The sequence below is a fragment of the Oncorhynchus clarkii genome, chromosome 5 (genome assembly GCF_045791955.1).
Source record: "Oncorhynchus clarkii lewisi isolate Uvic-CL-2024 chromosome 5, UVic_Ocla_1.0, whole genome shotgun sequence".
In the NCBI taxonomy this organism is placed as follows: domain Eukaryota; kingdom Metazoa; phylum Chordata; class Actinopteri; order Salmoniformes; family Salmonidae; genus Oncorhynchus; species Oncorhynchus clarkii.
This window is the reverse complement of record NC_092151.1, coordinates 90082370-90104038: the sequence shown is the minus strand read 5'-3', so window position 1 is coordinate 90104038 and position 21669 is coordinate 90082370. Positions and strand designations below refer to the sequence as shown.

Below are 21669 nucleotides of genomic sequence, written 5' to 3'. Positions count from 1 at the left end.
GTAACATGTAACGTGTTGTTCCCATGTAACATGTAACGTGTTGTTCCCATGTAACATGTAACGTGTTGTTCCCATGTAACAGGTAACGTGTTGTTCCCATGTAACATGTAACGTGTTGTTCCCATGTAACATGTAACGTGTTGTTCCCATGTTTCATGAGCTGAAATAAAAGATCCCAGAAATGTTCTGTGTGCACAAAAAAGCATATTTCTCAAAAATGTTGTGCACGATTTTGTTTATACATCCCTGTTAGTGAGCATTCCTCCTTTGCCAAAATCCATCCACCTGACAGATGTGGCACATCAAGAAGCTGATTAAACAGCATGATCATTATACAGGTGCACCTTGTGCTGGGGACAACACAATGCCACAGATGTCTCAAGTTTTGCGGGAGCATGCAATTGGCATGCCGACTGCAGGAATGTTTACCTGAGCTTTTGCCAGAGAATTGAATGTTCATTTCTCTACCATAAGCCACCTCCAACAACATTTAGAGAATTTGACTGTACGTCCAACCGGCCTCACAACCACAGACCAGGTGTAACCACGCCAGCGCAGGACCTCCACATCCGGCTTCTTCACATGCTGGATCGTCTGAGACCAGTCACCCGGACAGCTGATGAAGCAGTGGGTTTGCACAACCAAAGAATTTCTGCACAAACTGTCAGAAACTGTCTCAGGGAAGCTCATCTGCGTGCCCGTCGTCCTCACCAGGGTCTCGACCTGACTGCAGTTTGGCTCACCTCCAGTGGCCACTGGCACGCTGGAGAAGTGTGCTCTTCACGGATGAATCCCGGTTTCAACTGTACCGGGCAGATGGCAGACAGCGTGTAAGGAGTCCTGTGGGCGAGCGGTTAACTAATGTCAACATTGTGAAAAGAGATCCCTATGGTGGTGGTGGGGTTATGGTATGGGCAGGCATAAGCTATGGACAACGAGCGCAGTTGCAATCTATCAAAGGCAGTTTAAATGCACAGAGATACTCTGACATGATCCTGAGACCCATTGTCATGCCATTCATCCGCCGCCATCACCTCATGTTTCAGCATGATAATGCACGGCCCCATGTCGCAAGGATCTGTACACAATTCCTGGAAGCTGAAAATGTCCCAGTTCTTCCATGACCTGCATACTCACCAGACATGTCACCCACTGAGCATGTTTGGGATGCTCTGGATTGACGTGTGCGACAGCGTGTTCCAGTTGCCACCAAGATCCAGCAACTTCACACAGCCATTGAAGAGTGGGAAATTCCACAAGCCACAATCAACAGCCTGATTGTGAAGGACTCTATGTGAAGGAGATGTGTCGTGCTGCATGAGGTAAATGGTCACAGCAGATACTGACTGGTTGTCTGATCCACACACCCCTTTTTTTTAAGGTGTCTGTGACCAACAGATGTATGTCTGTATTCCCAGTCATGTGAAATCCATAGATTAAGGCCTAAAAAATTTATTTCAATTGACTGATTTCCTTATTTGAACTGAATAGGATTTCTATGGTGATGTGACTGTAATCACCATGTTGTGTCTGTGTATTATCTGTGTCTCTGTCAGGCTGTGTGTGAGATGGATCTCCAAGGTCTGCTGCCAGGTACCTCTTACCTGATCCAGGTCCAGGCCATCTCCTACTGGGGACAGAAACGCCTGAAGAGTGGCCGTGCCCAGCTCACCTTTACCACAAAAACTACAGGTAAACTATTCATCTTTACCACTCAAAATACAGGTAAACTACTCGCCTTTACCTCTCAAACTACAGGTAAACTACTCACCTTTACCACTCAAACTACAGGTAAACGACTCACCTTTACCACTCAAACTACAGGTAAACTACTCACCTTTACCACTCAAACTACAGGTAAATACACCTTTACTACTCACCTTTACCTCTCAAACTACAGGTAAACTACTCGCCTTTACCTCTCAAAATACAGGTAAACTACTCACCTTTACCTCTCAAACTACAGGTAAACGACTCACCTTTACCACTCAAACTACAGGTAAACTACTCACCTTTACCACTCAAACTACAGGTAAACAACTCACCTTTACCACTCAAACTACAGGTAAATACACCTTTACTACTCACCTTTACCTCTCAAACTACAGGTAAACTACTCGCCTTTACCTCTCAAAATACAGGTAAACTACTCGCCTTTACCTCTCAAAATACAGGTAAACGACTCACCTTTACCTCTCAAACTACAGGTAAACTACTCGCCTTTACCTCTCAAACTACAGGTAAACTACTCACCTTTACTACTCAAACTACAGGTAAACTACTCGCCTTTACCTCTCAAACTACAGGTAAATACACCTTTACTACTCACCTTTACCTCTCAAACTACAGGTAAACTACTCACCTTTACCTCTCAAACTACAGGTAAATACACCTTTACCACTCACCTTTACCACTCAAACTACAGGTAAACTACTCACCTTTACCTCTCAAACTACAGGTAAACTATTCACCTTTACCACTCAAACTACAGGTAAACTATTCACCTTTACCACTCAAATTACAGGTAAACTATTCACCTTTACCACTCAAACTACAGGTAAACGACTCACCTTTACCTCTCAAACTATAGGTAAATACACCTTTACTACTCAAACTACAGGTAAACTACTCACCTTTACCACTCAAACTACAGGTAAAGTAGTCACCTTTACTACTCAAACTACAGGTAAACTACTCACCTTTACCTCTCAAACTACAGGTAAACTACTCACCTTTACCTCTCAAACTACAGGTAAACTACTCACCTTTACCTCTAAAACTACAGGTAAAGTAGTCACCTTTACTACTCACCTTTACCACTCAAACTACAGGTAAACTACTCACCTTTACCTCTCAAACTACAGGTAAACTACTCACCTTTACCTCTCAAACTACAGGTAAAATAGTCACCTTTACTACTCACCTTTACCACTCAAACTACAGGTAAATTACTCACCTTTACCTCTCAAACTACAGGTAAACTATTCATCTTTACCACTCAAACTACAGGTAAACTACTCACCTTTACCTCTCAAACTACAGGTAAAGTAGTCACCTTTACTACTCACCTTTACCACTCAAATTACAGGTAAACTACTCACCTTTACCTCTCAAACTACAGGTAAATAATTCACCTTTACCTCTCAAACTACAGGTAAACAATTCACCTTTACCTCTCAAACTACAGGTAAAGTAGTCACCTTTACCTCTCAAACTACAGGTAAACTACTCACCTTTACCTCTCAAACTACAGGTAAACTACTCACCTTTACCTCTCAAACTACAGGTAAACTACTCACCTTTACCTCTCAAACTACAGGTAAACTATTCATCTTTACCACTCAAACTACAGGTAAACTACTCACCTTTACCTCTCAAACTACAGGTAAAGTAGTCACCTTTACTACTCACCTTTACCACTCAAACTACAGGTAAACTACTCACCTTTACCACTCAAACTACAGGTAAACTATTCATCTTTACCACTCAAACTACAGGTAAACTACTCACCTTTACCTCTCAAACTACAGGTAAACTACTCACCTTTACCTCTCAAACTACAGGTAAAGTAGTCACCTTTACTACTCACCTTTACCACTCAAATTACAGGTAAACTATTCACCTTTACCTCTCAAACTACAGGTAAATAATTCACATTTACCTCTCAAACTACAGGTAAACAATTCACCTTTACCTCTCAAACTACAGGTAAACAATTCACCTTTACCTCTCAAATTACAGGTAAACTATTCACCTTTACCTCTCAAACTACAGGTGAACTATTAACCTTTACCACTCATGTGGAAGACACATTTCGGGTTGAATTCATGCTGTCGTGCACCTGACTAGGCATCCCCTTTCTCCGTTGGACAATGTGTCTGATCGAGTTGACATAAATCCAGTTGGTTGCATTTTATGATATACACTCTATATATTTTTTTATTACGAGGTTGTTCCTTTACATGGTATGATAGGGCCCCCACCCCCCAAAATGTTCCCATCTTCCTGCTGCTATGCCTGACCTGGCTGCCTCCATCTGGGGGCCAGGCTGAAAGACATTATCCTGACCTGGCTGCCTCCCTCTGGGGGCCAGGATCAAATCAAATCAAAGTTTCTCAAAGTGCTGTACAGAAACTCAGCCTAAAATCCCAAACAGCAAGCAATGCAGGTGTAGAAGTACGGTGGCTAGGAAAAACTCCCTAGAAAGGCCAAAACCTAGGAAGAAACCTAGAGAGGAACCAGGCTATGTGGGGTGGCCAGTCCTCTTCTGGCTGTGCCGGGTGGAGATTATAACAGAACATGGCCAAGATGTTCAAATGTTCATAAATGACCAGCATGGTCAAATAATAATAATCACAGGCAGAACAGTTGAAACTGGAGCAGCAGCACGGCCAGGTGGACTGGGGACAGCAAGGAGTCATCATGTCAGGTAGTCCTGAGGCAGTATAGTCCCGAGTGTAGCCCACAAAGATCTCCGCCACAGCACAACCCAAGGGGGGGCGCCAACCCAGGCAGGAAGATCACATCAGTGACTCAACCCACTCAAGTGACGCACCCCTCCTAGGGACGGTATGAAAGAGCCCTAGTAAGCCAGTGACTCAGCCCCTGTAATAGGGTTAGAGGCAGAGAATCCCAGTGGAGAGAGGGGAACCGGCCAGGCAGAGACAGCAAGGGTGGTTCGTTGCTCCAGAGCCTTTCCGTTCACCTTCCCACTCCTGGGCCAGACGACACTCAATCATATGACCCACTGAAGAGATGAGTCTTCAGCAAAGACCTAAAGGTTGAGACCGAGTTTGCGTCTCTCACATGGATGGGCAGACCGTTCCATAAAAATGGAGCTCTGTAGGAGAAAGCCCTGCCTCCAGCTGTTTGCTTATAAATTCTAGGGACAATTAGGAGGATGAAAGACATGACCCTATCCCTCAGAAGCCAGGACCTGGTTTGTATCAGTCCTGTTGATCAGAGCTCCCAACGGCTGGGAGGTCATCAATTGGTACTCTCCCAGAGAGAGATTTAACCTTTAACCTGACCTTTTAGGTGGGTGCACACACACACACACACATACACCAGTATCCGCCACATTCTGTATTTTCTTTCCAGTGGTGGTTTCTGTCCTTTATTAGATTACATAAATCGTCCCCACAATTCTGGCAAAAGCATTTTCAGACTCTCTCTCTCTCTCACACACACTTTGGTGGAACCCTCACAGCTTCCTGTTGACTTTGGTCAGTCCTACATGGACTCTTAATGGCAGGCTTAGTTATACTGCGAGCCCAATCCATTTTCAATAAAGTAACTAAAACATGCATGGTATTTTCCTATGGCCCAATTAGTATCATTTTTCCTGTAAATCAGCTTATTCTTTATACGTCTTGACTTTTTTCATTCATTTTTTATCAGCACCTGGTGTTCCCAGTGGTGTAGCTCAGTTTCATGGGGCCCCAAGGCAAAGTCTGGGCTTCACCCCCCAAAATATGCAGTATTATAGCTATACTATACTATACAGTATAACTATACTATACAGGATAACTATACTATACTATGCTATACTATACAGTATAACTATACTATACTATGCAGTGTAACTATACTATACTATACAGTATAACTATACTATACAGTATAACTATACTACATGGTATAACTATACTATACTATACAGTATAACTATACTATACTATACTATACAGTATAATTATACTATACTATACAGTATAACTATACTATACTATACTATACGATACAGTATAACTATACTATACTATACAGTATAACTATACTATACTATAATATACTATACTATACAGTATAACTATACTATACTTTAATATACTATACTATACTATACAGTATAACTATACTATACAGTATAACTATACTATACTATACAATATAACTATACTATACTATACAGTATAACTATACTATACTATACGGTATAACTATACTATACTATACAGTATAACTATACTATAATATACAGTATAACTATACTATACTATACAGTATAACTATACTATACTATACTATACAGTATAACTATACTATACAGTATAATTATACTATACTATACAGTATAACTATACTATACTATACAGTATAACTATACTATACTATACTATACGGTATAACTATACTATACTATACAGTATAACTATACTATACTATACAGTATAGCTATACTATACTATACTATACGGTATAACTATACTATACTATACAGTATAACTATACTATACTATACTATACAGTATAACTATACTATACTATACTATACAGTATAACTATACTATACTATACTATTTTACACATTTTGCCATGAGGCTGAGAGAAAAGGTTGCTATTTCAGAGCTCAGGGATACTTGAAAGACGGGACAATCTCACATAATATCAATGTAAAGGGACAACCTCGTAATAAAAAAATATATAGAGTGTATATCATAAAATGCAACCAACTGGATTTATGTCAACTCGGTCAGACACATTGTCCAACGGAGAAAGGGGATGCCTAGTCAGGTGCACGACAGCATGAATTCAACCAAAAAGTGTCTTCCACATTTAACTCAACCCCTCTGAACCAGAGAGGCGCAGGGGAATGCCTTAAATCTAGGGCAATACAGCAGATTTTTCCACCTTGCCGGCTCAGGGATTTCGAACCAGCAACCTTTCGGTTACTGGCCCAATGCTCTTAACCTGCTAGGTTACCTGTGCTTAATGGCCTTGATTGTTTAATTCTAACATTTATAGCACTATGAAATTCATTAGCAATTTGGCATGTTTTTCTAGATTTAGAACATGAAGGAACATTTACAAAGCAAACATTATCCCATAGATCTTAAAATATTTTTGCTGAATATTAACAAAACAATATTGACTCCATCAATGACGGAGTTGACCACAGAGTCTCAAAACAGACATATTTTTGCTCTGTAAAAATAAAAGTTAAATTGCAAACATTTGGGAAAAGAAATCCCCAAATAAAAACATTCCTGATTAATTTAAGATTTTAGACAAATCTGACAGAGTTAACCAAATCTCTGGAAACATCTTTTAGGAATTACAGTTTTGTGATAAATATTATTTAAAGTCACATTGGGCTACATAAGATCATTTTCCAGTTCATATCCAGTATTGTCAGTTATTAGAATTTGAAACACTTTTTTGGAGTGATCCTTTATTTCCAGGCTTGAAAGTAATTATCTTTTTTTGAGGCGAGTTGGGGGCCCCCCATTCCTTGCGGGGTGCGTGTTATGCCAGTGGGTGTTCCCCTCGTTATCAGCACCTGGTTTCCCCCTCATGTGGCCTTTAAAACGCAACTTTGATTGTAAAAATCCTACTTAATGGATATGCATGCCTTATTCTTTATGCTGGCAGTAAGGCTCTTTGAATGGCAGTTCAGGCATCAAAGATATTTAGAGAAAAGCGGTTGACCCTCTGTGCTGAGGAATGGTTCTTTACTTGTACAGTAGGGGACAGAGGGGAAAATACAGCGGGCCAATTGTAACCATCGAAAGCCGCCAGATTATTGCCATCTGATGTCTCGTTAAACCATCGATATGCCCTAAAATACCTTGCACAGCTGATCTCAATTGCAACCAACATTGGCCAGAGATTTGCCACTCCCTAATGTGGATGCCGAGGTTATCTTATATTCTTGGTTGCAGCCAAGACTATTTCGACCCTCTGGTTGGTATTGTCATTGGAACAACTTAGTCCTGCTTTATGAACAGACTACGGGTGATCTTTATGAACAGACTACGGGTGATCTTTATGAACAGACTACGGGTGATCTTTATGAACAGACTACGGGTGATCTTTATGAACAGACTACGGGTGATTTTTATGAACAGACTACGGGTGATCTTTATGAACAGACTACGGGTGATCTTTATGAACAGACTACGGGTGATCTTTATGAGCAGACTACGGGTGATCTTAATGAACAGACTACGGGTGATCTTTATGAGCAGACTACGGGTGATCTTTATGAACAGACTATGGGTGATCTTTATGAACAGACTACGGGTGATCTTTATGAGCAGACTACGGGTGATCTTTATGAACAGACTACGGGTGATCTTTATGAACAGACTACGGGTGATCTTTATGAACGGACTACGGGTGATCTTTATGAACAGACTACGGGTGATCTTTATGAGCAGACTACGGGTGATCTTTATGAACAGACTACGGGTGATCTTTATGAACGGACTACGGGTGATCTTTATGAACGGACTACAGGTGATCTTTATGAACAGACTACGGGTGATCTTTATGAGCAGACTACGGGTGATCTTTATGAACAGACTACGGGTGATCTTTATGAACGGACTACGGGTGATCTTTATGAACAGACTACAGGTGATCTTTATGAACAGACTACGGGTGATCTTTATGAGCAGACTACGGGTGATCTTTATGAACAGACTACGGGTGATCTTTATGAACGGACTACGGGTGATCTTTATGAACAGACTACGGGTGATCTTTATGAGCAGACTACGGGTGGTCTTTATGAACAGACTACGGGTGATCTTTATGAACAGAATACGGGTGATCTTTATGAACAGACTACGGGTGATCTTTATGAACAGACTACGGGTGATCTTTATGAACAGACTACGGGTGATCTTTATGAACAGACTACGGGTGATCTTTATGAACAGACTACGGGTGATCTTTATGAGCAGACTACGGGTGATCTTTATGAGCGGACTACGGGTGATCTTTATGAACAGACTACGGGTGATTTTTATGAACGGACTACGGGTGATCTTTATGAACAGACTACGGGTGATCTTTATGAACAGACTACGGGTGATCTTTATGAACAGACTACGGGTGATCTTTATGAACAGACTACGGGTGATCTTTATGAACAGACTACGGGTGATCTTTATGAACAGACTACGGGTGATCTTTATGAACAGACTACGGGTGATCTTTATGAACAAACTACGGGTGATCTTTATGAACAGACTACGGGTGATCTTTATGAACAAACTACGGGTGATCTTTATGAACAGACTACGGGTGATCTTTATGAACAGACTACGGGTGATCTTTATGAACAGACTACGGGTGATCTTTATGAACAAACTACGGGTGATCTTTATGAACAGACTACGGGTGATCTTTATGAACAGACTACGGGTGATCTTTATGAGCAGACTACGGGTGATCTTTATGAACAGACTACGGGTGATCTTTATGAACAGACTACGGGTGATCTTTATGAACAGACTACGGGTGATCTTTATGAACAGACTACGGGTGATTTATCTATTTGACAATCATTTCTTTCAACTGAAATAAAGTAATTCCTCGTTTACCACAGTAAATCTACTATGGCAATTTACCTGACATGTATCAATGGAAAACTAAATGTTGATGGTGTAGCCTATTCCTATTATTTAATTTGTTTTCAACTAATATTATCAATTAAATATAACTGTGTTTTAAGAACATATGTCTGATATGGTCATTTTTTAAATCAAGATCAGGGGTAAAATATCTCTGGACAGTACATATTTGAAATGTGTAACTAAATCAAGTGCTCAGCACTTCCAACATAACTGTTGGGAAAGCATTCCAGGTGAAGCTGGTTGAGAGAATGCCAATAGTGTGCAAAGCTGTCATCAAGGCAAAGGGTGGCTACTTTGAAGAATCTCAAATATATTTTGATTTGTTTAACACTTTTTTGGTTACTACATGATTCCATATGTTATTCCATAGTTTTGATATCTTCACTATTATTCTACAATGTAGAAAATAGTAAAAATTATTAAAAATCAGGTAGTCTAGACTTTTGACTGGTACTCTCTCTCTCTCTCTCTCTCTCTCTCTCTCTCTCTCTCTCAGGTTTGTCATCTTTACCTGCCCCACCTGGCCCTGAGCAGACTAAAGGTCAGTTCTCCAACGAGCTCCCTTCCGCCCCTCACCTGGTCAACCCTGCTGCCCCTCACCTGGTCAACCCTTCGTCTCCCCACAACCTTCGCTTGGAAGCCGCTGCCCCTCACTACCACAACAACCAGCTGCAGGTTAAGGTCTTCTGGAAGAGACGGCACCAAGGCAAGTTGTACAAAAAGAAAGACACAAAAAAAAGACAGAGGCACGACGTCACATCTCTACTCCTCCTCTCCTCGTTGGATAATACAGGCACAGGAATCCCCAAGCAGGGGTCATGGGAAGGCAGGTCATGGGTCAAAACAGATGAGGTTGGCTTAGATTATTGACAACATGTAAACTATATTTAGTCTCCAATGTTTATTGAAAACATACATTTAATTTGCACAATGAGCACTTGTTGTCTCTCAAATACATTGTTACAGTTGTTGGTTAGCTAGCTAGCATTTTTTTGTTGTTGTGCCATATTAGCATTGACATGAAATCAGCCAAAACACCTCAAAACAAGACATGGTATCAAGAACAAGGTAAAACTAGCGGGTCATTTAGGATTCCCCATATGGCGGTTTGTTGTCATTGTTGCTAGCCATCCAGAAGCAGAACAACTCACAGACTTCTGCCCCGTTGAAGGTTAACTGACAACGTCACGTCACGCTATCTACAGTATGTTGCTATAATACTAATATATTGTTTTTACAGTCATATGTTGATATAACAGTCATATGTTGATATAACAGCCATATGTTGATATAACAGCCATATGTTGATATAATACTCATATGTGTTGGTACAACAACTATTTGTTTCTTTAGAATAGAGACACCACATACTGTAGCAGCTGAGTAAACAGACTCCCAGTAGAGGTGTGAGGAGCCAGCCAGAGAAACCCCAGACTCTCCTCACTGTACAACATACTACAGTCCACAGCCAGATACATTGCTGTGTGCTTGTTCGTCTTTGAGTGTTTCCAATAAACACTGTTTCTCACAAAGCACATTTCAAATATGCTCCGTAAGCAAAGTCTTAAAATAGTGTGTTTGGCGAGGTAATGGCGATGGAGCTGACGTTGTGCTCCGTAAATCTGCCTGAGAGAGAATGAGGAGCACGAGGACAGATTTAATAACATCAATATGGGAACATAACCGGGAGCAGATGTATATGTGTGTGTGTGTGTGTGTGTGTGTGTGTGTGTGTGTGTGTGTGTGTGTGTGTGTGTGTGTGTGTGTGTGTGTGTGTGTGCGTGTGTGTGAGACAGAGACAGAGACAGAGACAGAGACAGAGACAGACAGACAGAGAGAGATAGAGAGCAAAGGAAAGTAAGAGAGAGAGAGAGAGAATGTTCATCTGGGGTTCAACCTAGAGTTCATGGAGAGATGGATCTGGTGAAAGAAGAAGGGGGGAGGGGGGGGGGTAGAAAGAGAAAGAGAGGGAGAGAGAGGCTCGTCTGGGGTTCAATGTCGTCAACCTGGAGATGATGTAGAGATGGATCTGGTGAAAGATGTGATGTTGCCTGGATACAGGAGAAGAGTGTGTGGTTGAAGGCCAAAGCGCTCTGGTGACATGCTAATAGTGTTAGCAATTCAACTGTCAATATGTTTCTCTTCAGCCCTATCTGACCTTGGTCTATAGCATCATAACACTGTGTCCGCCTTCTGTGTTCCAGAAACCTATAGGGACTCCACTACATACGTCCTGAGGTGGTATCCTCATGTATGTGCCAGCAACGTCAGCCAGACAGAGAAAAAAGCCACTGTGCAGGTGAGTTTCAGAGCTATAGAATAGAACAGCGTTTCCACAACTTTGTTAGGCCAGATGGCTGTTGGCTGATACTGTGAAAGATTCCAATGCTGTTTTATATTGAATTTGTCCATTTGGGTTTGCCAACTAAAACTGCTATGTTATATCCCCCAGCTTCTACACAGTGTGGGACTATTGGATGAGTCATTAATAAACAGTCCCTCAGCTTCTCCACAGTATGGTACTATTGGATGAGTCATTAATAAACAGTCCCTCAGCTTCTCCACAGTGTGGGACTATTAGATGAGTCATTAATAAACAGTCCCTCATCTTCTCCACAGTGTGGGACTATTAGATGAGTCATTAATAAACAGTCCCTCAGCTTCTCCATAGTGTGGGACTATTGGATGAGTCATTAATAAACAGTCCCCCAGCTTCTCCACAGTGTGGGACTAATGGATGAGTCATTAATAAACAGTCCCCCAGCTTCTCCATAGTGTGGGACTAATGGATGAGTCATTAATAAACAGTCCCTCAGCTTCTCCATAGTGTGGGACTATTAGATGAGTCATTAATAAACAGTCCCCCAGCTTCTCCATAGTGTGGGACTAATGGATGAGTCACTAATAAACAGTCCCCCAGCTTCTACACAATGTGGGACTATTGGATGAGTCATTAATAAACAGTCCCCCAGCTTCTCCACAGTGTGGGACTATTAGATGAGTCATTAATAAACAGTCCCTCAGCTTCTCCACAGTGTGGGACTAATGGACGAGTCATTAATAAACAGTCCCTCAGCTTCTCCACAGTGTGGGACTAATGGATGAGTCATTAATAAACAGTCCCTCAGCTTCTCCATAGTGTGGGACTATTGGATGAGTCATTAATAAACAGTCCCCCAGCTTCTCCACAGTGTGGGACTAATGGATGAGTCATTAATAAACAGTCCCCCAGCTTCTCCATAGTGTGGGACTAATGGATGAGTCATTAATAAACAGTCCCTCAGATTCTCCATAGTGTGGGACTATTAGATGAGTCATTAATAAACAGTCCCCCAGCTTCTCCATAGTGTGGGACTAATGGATGAGTCACTAACAAACAGTCCCCCAGCTTCTACACAATGTGGGACTATTGGATGAGTCATTAATAAACAGTCCCCCAGCTTCTCCACAGTGTGGGACTATTAGATGAGTCATTAATAAACAGTCCCTCAGCTTCTCCACAGTGTGGGACTAATGGACGAGTCATTAATAAACAGTCCCTCAGCTTCTCCACAGTGTGGGACTAATGGATGAGTCATTAATAAACAGTCCCTCAGCTTCTCCACAGTCTGGGACTATTGAATGAGTCATTAATAAACAGTCCCTCAGCTTCTCCACAGTCTGGGACTATTGGATGAGTCATTAATAAACAGTCCCTCAGCTTCTACACAGTGTGGGACTATTGGATGAGTCATTAATAAACAGTCCCTCAGCTTCTCCATAGTGTGGGACTATTGGATGAGTCATTAATAAACAGTCCCTCAGCTTCTCCACAGTGTGGGACTAATGGACGAGTCATTAATAAACAGTCCCTTAGCTTCTCCACAGTGTGGGACTAATGGATGAGTCATTAATAAACAGTCCCTCAGCTTCTCCACAGTCTGGGACTATTGAATGAGTCATTAATAAACAGTCCCTCAGCTTCTCCACAGTCTGGGACTATTGGACGAGTCATTAATAAACAGTCCCTCAGCTTCTCCACAGTGTGGGACTAATGGATGAGTCATTAATAAACAGTCCCTCAGCTTCTACACAGTGTGGGACTATTGGATGAGTCATTAATAAGCAGTCCCTCAGCTTCTCCATAGTGTGGGACTATTGGATGAGTCATTAATAAACAGTCCCTCAGCTTCTCCACAGTGTGGGACTAATGGATGAGTCATTAATAAACAGTCCCTCAGCTTCTACACAGTGTGGGACTATTGGATGAGTCATTAATAAACAGTCCCTCAGCTTCTCCATTGTGTGGGACTATTGGATGAGTCATTAATAAACAGTCCCTCAGCTTCTCCACAGTGTGGGACTATTGGATGAGTCATTAATAAACAGTCCCTCAGCTTCTCCATAGTGTGGGACTATTGGATGAGTCATTAATAAACAGTCCCTCAGCTTCTCCACAGTGTGGGACTATTGGATGAGTCATTAATAAACAGTCCCTCAGCTTCTCCATAGTCTGGGACTATTGGATGAGTCATATTAATAAACAGTCCCTCAGCTTCTCCACAGTCTGGGACTATTGGATGAGTAATTAATAAACAGTCCCTCAGCTTCTCCACAGTGTGGGACTATTGGATGAGTCATATTAATAAACAGTCCCTCAGCTTCTCCATAGTGTGGGACTATTGGAGGAGTCATTAATAAACAGTCCCTCAGCTTCTCCACAGTGTGGGACTATTGGATGAGTCATATTAATAAACAGTCCCTCAGCTTCTCCACTGTCTGGGACTATTGGACGAGTCATTAATAAACAGTCCCTCAGCTTCTCCATAGTCTGGGACTATTGGATGAGTCATATTAATAAACAGTCCCTTAGCTTCTCCACAGTGTGGGACTATTGGATGAGTCATTAATAAACAGTCCCCCAGCTTCTCCACAGTGTGGGACTATTGGATGAGTCATTAATAAACAGTCCCTCAGCTTCTCCACAGTGTGGGACTATTGGATGAGTCATTAATAAACAGTCCCCCAGCTTCTCCACAGTCTGGGACTATTTGACGAGTCATTAATAAACAGTCCCCCAGCTTCTCCACAGTCTGGGACTATTTGACGAGTCATTAATAAACAGTCCCTCAGCTGGAGTGGACACTAACTTCTTCATCATAAAAATGAGCCAAAGCAGATCTGTGTCAGAAAGCGGAGCTGCAGCCAAGACCAGAGAGCTGTAGCTAGCTATCTCTCCCACTGCATCCGTCATCAGCTACCCTGGCTGGGGTCTGGCTGAGTCCTGGCTGGGGTCTGGCTGAGTCCTGGCTGGGGCCTGGCTGTGGTCTGGCTGGGGTCTGGCTGGGGCCTGTCTGTGGTGGGCGCTGTGTATGTGTACTAGAACTGTGTGAGAGGTATGAGCCATCGCTTTACGAGAGGGGCTACGGAGATCGAATATTACACCCTGGCGCACAGCTCGGCTTTCATCATTTCTCTCTTCTTTTATCATATTTTTGTTCCTGTCTGTTTGACTTTCACATTCTTCCCTCACTTGAGACCAGAGTTGGCTGGCTGACTGGCTGATGTAGAGTTGTTCAGTTGTTCAACTTTTCTGCTCTCGCTCTATCTCTCCTCTATCTATCTAAGGGCTTTATTGGCATGGGAAACATATGTTAACATTGCCAAAGCAAGTGAAATAGATAATAAACTAAGTGAAATAAACAACAAAAATTAACAGTAAACATTACACTCACAGAAGTTCCAAAAGAATAAAGATATTTCAAATGTCATATTATGTCTAGAAACAGTGTTGTGACAATGTGCAAATAGTACAAAAAGGGAAAATAAATCAACATAAATATGGGTTGTATTTACAATGGTGTTTGTTCTTCACTGGTTGCCCTTTTCTTGTGGCAACAGGTCGCAAATCTTGCTGCTGTGATGGCAGACTGAGGTATTTCACCCAATAGATATGGGAGTTTAGCAAAATTGGATTTGTTTTCGAATTCTTTGTGGATCTGTGTAATCTGAGGGAAATAGGTGTCTCTAATATGGTCATACATTTGGCAGGAGGTTAGGGAGTTCAGTTTCCACCTCATTTTGTGGGCAGTGAGCATATAGCCTGTCTTCTGTTGAGAGCCAGGTCTGCCTACGGCGGCCTTTCTCAAAAGCAAGGCTATGCTCACTGAGTCTGTACATAGTCAAAGCTTTCCTTAAGTTTGGGTCAGTCAGAGTGGTCAGGTATTCTGCCAGAATTCTGCAGAGTCTCAATTTGGTGTTTGTTCCATTTGATTCATTCTTGGTTGGTGAGCAGACCCCAGAACTCACAACCATAAAGGGCAATGGATTCTATAACTGATTCAAGTATCTTCAGCCACATCCTAATTGGTATGTCTCAGCTCGTTCACAGCTTTGCGGAAGTTACCTGTGGCGCTGATGTTTAGGCCGAGGTATGTATAGTTTTTTGTGTGCTCTAAGGCAACGGTGTCTAGATGGAGTTTGTATTTGTTGTCCTGGCAACTGGACCTTTTTTGGAAAACCAGTATTTTTGTCTTACTGAGATTTACTGTCAGGGCCCAGGTCTGACAGAATCTGTGCAGAAGATCTAGATACTGCTGTAGGCCCTCCTTGGCCCTCCCCCAGATCATCATCGATCTCTCTCTCTGTCTCTCCCCCCAGCAGAACTCTCTCCATGTGAGTTTGAGTACTGTGATGGTGATGAATAGTACCACAGCAGTGTGAGCGGGACTTCACTCACTTCTCTCTCACAACTAATGGACTTTTGTCTTGGTTCTATGGCCTTGGAGAACATTTGGCTCTGCGCCAGTAGGATATTTAGATTCCACTCCCTTCCTTTTTGTCTGGGTGTCTCTCTGTCTCTCTCCGAGCTATCTCTCCCCTATCTCTTTATCTCTCGCTCTCCCCTATCTCTCTCCAGCCTATCTCTCAAGGGTGGCAGGTAGCCTAGTGGTTAGAGGGTTGGGCAGGTAGCCTAGTGGTTAGAGGGGTGGCAGGTAGCCTAGTGGTTAGAGGGTTGGGCCAGTAGCCGAAAGGTTGCTGGATTGAATCCCCCAAGCTGACAAGGTAAACATCTGTCGTTCTGCCCCTGAACAAGGCAATTAACCCACTGTTCCATGGTAGGCCATCATTGTAATTAAGAATGTGTTCTTAACTCATTTGCCTAGTTAAATAAAAAAATATGTCTTTCACTTCTCATCGCTGTGCTGATTGATAATTGCTCCTGTCATCTCTTTTCTTCACCTCACTCCTCGTTTCTCCTCTCAGGGAACACATTATGTTATCACTGGGCTGCTGTTCGCCTGTAAGTACCGGATCGCTGTGGCGCTCGTAGCACCAGAGGGGGATCAGAGGTCAGAAGCTGTTACTGCGGTAACGACCCCACCTTGTTCTGCGGTCATGGCGAGAGGGGGCAAGGCCTTGCCCTGTGCCAGAGAAGGTATCCCAAGCGCCACACGTGCCGTAACACACAGCATGAAGAAAGTGAATATCTGACAGACTGATTGAGTATCAGGAGGAGTGTGAATGCACTATTTCTGCACAGCTTCTTACTCTGACAACTCTGACAATTATATACGTTGTATCTATGATTCTTTGACCTTTGACATATTTAGGTCCTTTGTTATGTACTAACTGTAGATGTATTGTGGGTCAAAATTAGTATTTAGTGACAACGTGTAAATGTGGGTTTTCCTGTGTCAGAGCGCCCCCTGGTGTCCAAGAAGGTGGCACTGCGTCCTGAGAAGCTGACTGCAGAGTTCCACACGGTCAACGGTTCCCTGCAAGGCCTGTTCCGCTGGCAGCTCTCCCAGACTGCACCGGGGCAGACGCCCATCGCAGGGTTCCAGTTCTCCTGGGTGCAAGTGTCCTCTAGCACCATGGCAACGGGAGGACAGGACACCCGTATCTCTCAGACACAGATAGTAGCCCCGGTGAGAACGAGTGTGTGTGTGTGTGTGTGTGTGTGTGTGTGTGTGTGTGTGTGTGTGTGTGTGTGTGTGTGTGTGTGTGTGTGTGTGTGTGATCATCTCTGACTGTAAGCCATCCCTATATTTCCCTCCCTGTGTACTCATGTACTGTTCTCCACCAGGACCAGCGCTCCCTGACAGTGGAGTGGCTGCAGCCAGACAGTGTGTATAAGCTACAGGTCCAGGTGCTGTCAGCAGGTGGCAGTGGCCTCTCAGTGGCCAGGACACTCCATACACCTCCCCTAAACACCACTCTGCTATGAGGTACTGCTGCAGGGCCTAACATCACATACACCTCCCCTCAACACCACTCTGCTATGAAGTACTGCTGCAGGGCCTAACATCACATACACCTCCCCTCAACACCACTCTGCTATGAGGTACTGCTGCAGGGCCTAACATCACATACACCTCCCCTCAACACCACTCTGCTATGAGATACTGCTGCAAGGCCTAACATCACATACACCTCCCCTCAACACCACTCTGCTATGAGGTACTGCTGCAAGGCCTAACATCACATGCACCTCCCCTCAACACCACTCTGCTATGAGGTACTGCTGCAGGGCCTAACATCACATACACCTCCCCTCAACACCACTCTGCTATGAGGTACTGCTGCAGGGCCTAACATCACATACACCTCCCCTCAACACCACTCTGCTATGAGGTACTGCTGCAGGGCCTAACATCACATACACCTCCCCTCAACACCACTCTGCTATGAGGTACTGCTGCAGGGCCTAACATCACATACACCTCCCCTCAACACCACTCTGCTATGAGGTACTGCTGCAGGGCCTAACATCACATACACCTCCCCTCAACACCACTCTGCTATGAGGTACTGCTGCAGGGCCTAACATCACATGCACCTCCCCTCAACACCACTCTGCTATGAGGTACTGCTGCAGGGCCTAACATCACATACACCTCCCCTCAACACCACTCTGCTATGAGGTACTGCTGCAGGGCCTAACATCACATACACCTCCCCTCAACACCACTCTGCTATGAGGTACTGCTGCAGGGCCTAACATCACATACACCTCCCCTCAACACCACTCTGCTATGAGGTACTGCTGCAGGGCCTAACATCACATACACCTCCCCTCAACACCACTCTGCTATGAGGTACTGCTGCAAGGGCCTAACATCACATACACCTCCCCTCAACACCACTCTGCTATGAGGTACTGCTGCAAGGCCTAACATCACATACACCTCCCCTCAACACCACTCTGCTATGAGGTACTGCTGCAGGGCCTAACATCACATACACCTCCCCTCAACACCACTCTGCTATGAGGTACTGCTGCAAGGGCCTAACATCACATACACCTCCCCTCAACACCACTCTGCTATGAGGTACTGCTGCAGGGCCTAACATCACATACACCTCCCCCTCAACACCACTCTGCTATGAGGTACTGCTGCAGGGCCTAACATCACATACACCTCCCCCTCAACACCACTCTGCTATGAGGTACTGCTGCAGGGCCTAACATCGTAAACAAAAGACAAACTACTCACTGACACACTACAGCACTGTTTCCTAAACAGCCAATGTCTACGGGGTAAAAATAACATTTATAAATTTCACTGGCACTGCTCAAAACATAACACCATTCTGAAATCCCCACATACTTCCTTTCAGAGGGTGTTTGACCTCTCAGGACCATGTTGGCGAGAGAGAGCCAGAGAGAGAGCCAGAGAGAGAGACAGAGAGAGAGAGTGAGCCAGAGAGAGAGCCAGAGAGATACAGCATTGTGTGTGTGTGTGTTGTTAGTACTCGTTGGAGTGTGTGAGAGAACAGCTCTTCTAGTTGGAGTCATTGATTCAGTAATGTATTCTGTATTGGAAACCTGGCGACAGCAGAACTCTCTCCATGTGAGTTTGAGTACTGTGATGGTGATGAATAGTACCACAGCAGTGTGAGCGGGACTTCACTCACTTCTCTCTCACAACTAATGGACTTTTGTCTTGGTTCTATGGCCTTGGAGAACATTTGGCTCTGCGCCAGTAGGATATTTGGATTCCACTCCCTCCCTCCGTCTGAGTGTTCTTGGCAGGTCAGAATTATAATAAATATTCTAGTTCTAATTCTAGAGTTCCTGGACTGCTAGATGTTTCTGGAACAAATAGTTAGTTCCTCAGAGAGAGAGAGAGAGAGAGAGAGACTCCCAGAGACACTCCTGGTGTGGTGTTCCAGACCTCCCAGTTAGGATGGACACCGCCAGGAGAACTGTGGGAGCACTGGGAGAGAGAGGGAGAATCAAAGCTTTGGTACCTCAACAGAAAGAGTCTGCTTTTGTTCAACTTTGATAGAAGATGGAGGTCTCCCAAATCTGTGCAACTAATCGCAAAATGTCAAAGTGAATCTACAGGGATTTTGTTGTTATCAGCTTTCTGTGTATATAAGGAATACGACTCTGTTCGACCTGTAGCACACAGTACACTCCTTTCAGCCAGGGCTGTAGGTGTTGCAGCCAAGCCTAGTACTTTACATACAGAACAGGGAGTCATTGTAGAAATGGATCTGACTTTTGTTCCACTGTTTGGTTTGATTTGCATTAAATTACACTGATTACTTCAATCACATATAACCCCTGTCTGATCCCACCAATCATCCTCTCTCTGTTTTCCAGGCTCCTCCCCCCAACGTGCTTCGTCCTCTGCTGCTCGTCATCACTAGCGCCGTAGTGTGTATTGAGAACACCACCTGCACAGCCTGTATATGTGTCCACTAGAACACACACACACACACACACACACACACACACACACACACACACACACACACACACACACACACACACACACACACACATACACACACACACACACACACACACACACACACACACACACACACACACACACCAACGCCGTGCCAGTGCTGCACTGCTCTCTGTTGTCTTTATCACACAGGGATATATTGCATGATGAACGAATCACCTTTACCTGAAAGATCAAGTGAATCTATACCATGGCCATTACACTTACAATACATGTGTGTTTAATGTTTAGAGATGATACTTTTCAGTCGTGTATAATGTAATCATAATTTACACACGTAAAGAAAAATATATAGCACTGATGTATGTAGTCATACCAAACTGTCTGTCTTTTTCATTGATCTCTACACAGTATGTTCCTGAAAGTAAAATGGCCCGGCGTAAAGCAGTTTGTAACCTGTTGTAGTTTAGTATTTTTGTAATATTGCGCTATAAGTTATTATTTCAAGCATATGATAACCCCAGCAGGGACTTTGATGTATGTAACCCTCTTATATATATCGTTGTTCCAGTTTTATTTATTGTGTTGTAATTAAAGAGTATTGTAATATGTGATGTTTTAATGACCTAGAGCTTATTCAAGAGTATTATAATATGGTGTTTTAATGACCCTCAACACAGGGGCCCCTCAGGGGTGCATGCTTAGTCCCCTCCAGTACTCCCTGTTCACCCACGACTGCGTGACCGTGCACGACTCCAACACCTTCATTAATTTTTTACTGCAGTGGGCTAAATCAAGGTCACAAGGTTGGTGTTTCTTGATAGTCTTCAACAAATCTACTTTGAAACAAAAAGTATACACCTCAAACACATGGTTATGGACTTAAAAAAAGAAGACACCTGTACCATGTCAGATATTCCATTTTGAGTTTGCATCCCAATACACACACACACACACACACACACACACACACACACACACACACACACACACACACACACACACACACACACACACACACACACACACACACACACACACACACAACACATCACAGAAGACTGAAATATAACAAAGCCATTTGACATAGAAACACCTGATTTCCGGCAGGTAAAAAAAATAAATGTATATTATTAAAATTATGAAAGCTATTAATGACATTCCACCCATGAGGCCACTAGAGGGTGATTTGGTCATTTGACTGCAGGAAAGGGTAGTTTTCTGACGACAAGACGGGGGTAGGACTGATCACCAACGACGATGAGACAGTTGAAGTCGGAAGTTTACATACACTTAGGAGTCATTAAAACTCGTTTTTCAACCACTCCACAAATTTCTTGTTAACAAACTTTAGTTTTGTCAAGTCGGTTAGGACATCTACTTTGTGCATGACACAAGTCATTTTTCCAACAATTGTTTACAGACAGATTATTTCACTGTATCACAATTCCAGTGGGTCAGAAGTTTACATACACTAAGTTAACTGTGCCTTTAAACCGCTTGGACAATTCCAGAAAATGATGTCATGGCTTTAGAAGCTTCTGATAGGCTTGACGATTGACATCATTTGAGTCCTTTGGAGGTGTACCTGTGGATGTATTTCAAGGCCTACCTTCAAA

The 21669-nt window shown here is 43.2% G+C and overlaps 1 protein-coding gene across 1 annotated transcript in view; it reads left to right on the top strand.

Annotated features, from left to right (window-relative positions):
* The window catches only part of LOC139410276 (anosmin 1b), a 147251-nt gene extending 126582 nt beyond the window's left edge, over nucleotides 1-20669 (top strand). The window contains exons 8-14 of the mRNA XM_071155759.1: nucleotides 1557-1692; nucleotides 9862-10071; nucleotides 11570-11664; nucleotides 16611-16782; nucleotides 17046-17275; nucleotides 17434-17575; nucleotides 19960-20669. Of these exons, the coding sequence (XP_071011860.1) occupies nucleotides 1557-1692; nucleotides 9862-10071; nucleotides 11570-11664; nucleotides 16611-16782; nucleotides 17046-17275; nucleotides 17434-17574 (984 nt within the window). The 3' untranslated portion in view covers nucleotide 17575; nucleotides 19960-20669. The remainder of the gene's footprint in view (nucleotides 1-1556; nucleotides 1693-9861; nucleotides 10072-11569; nucleotides 11665-16610; nucleotides 16783-17045; nucleotides 17276-17433; nucleotides 17576-19959) is intronic.
* Nucleotides 20670-21669: the final 1000 nt, after the last annotated feature.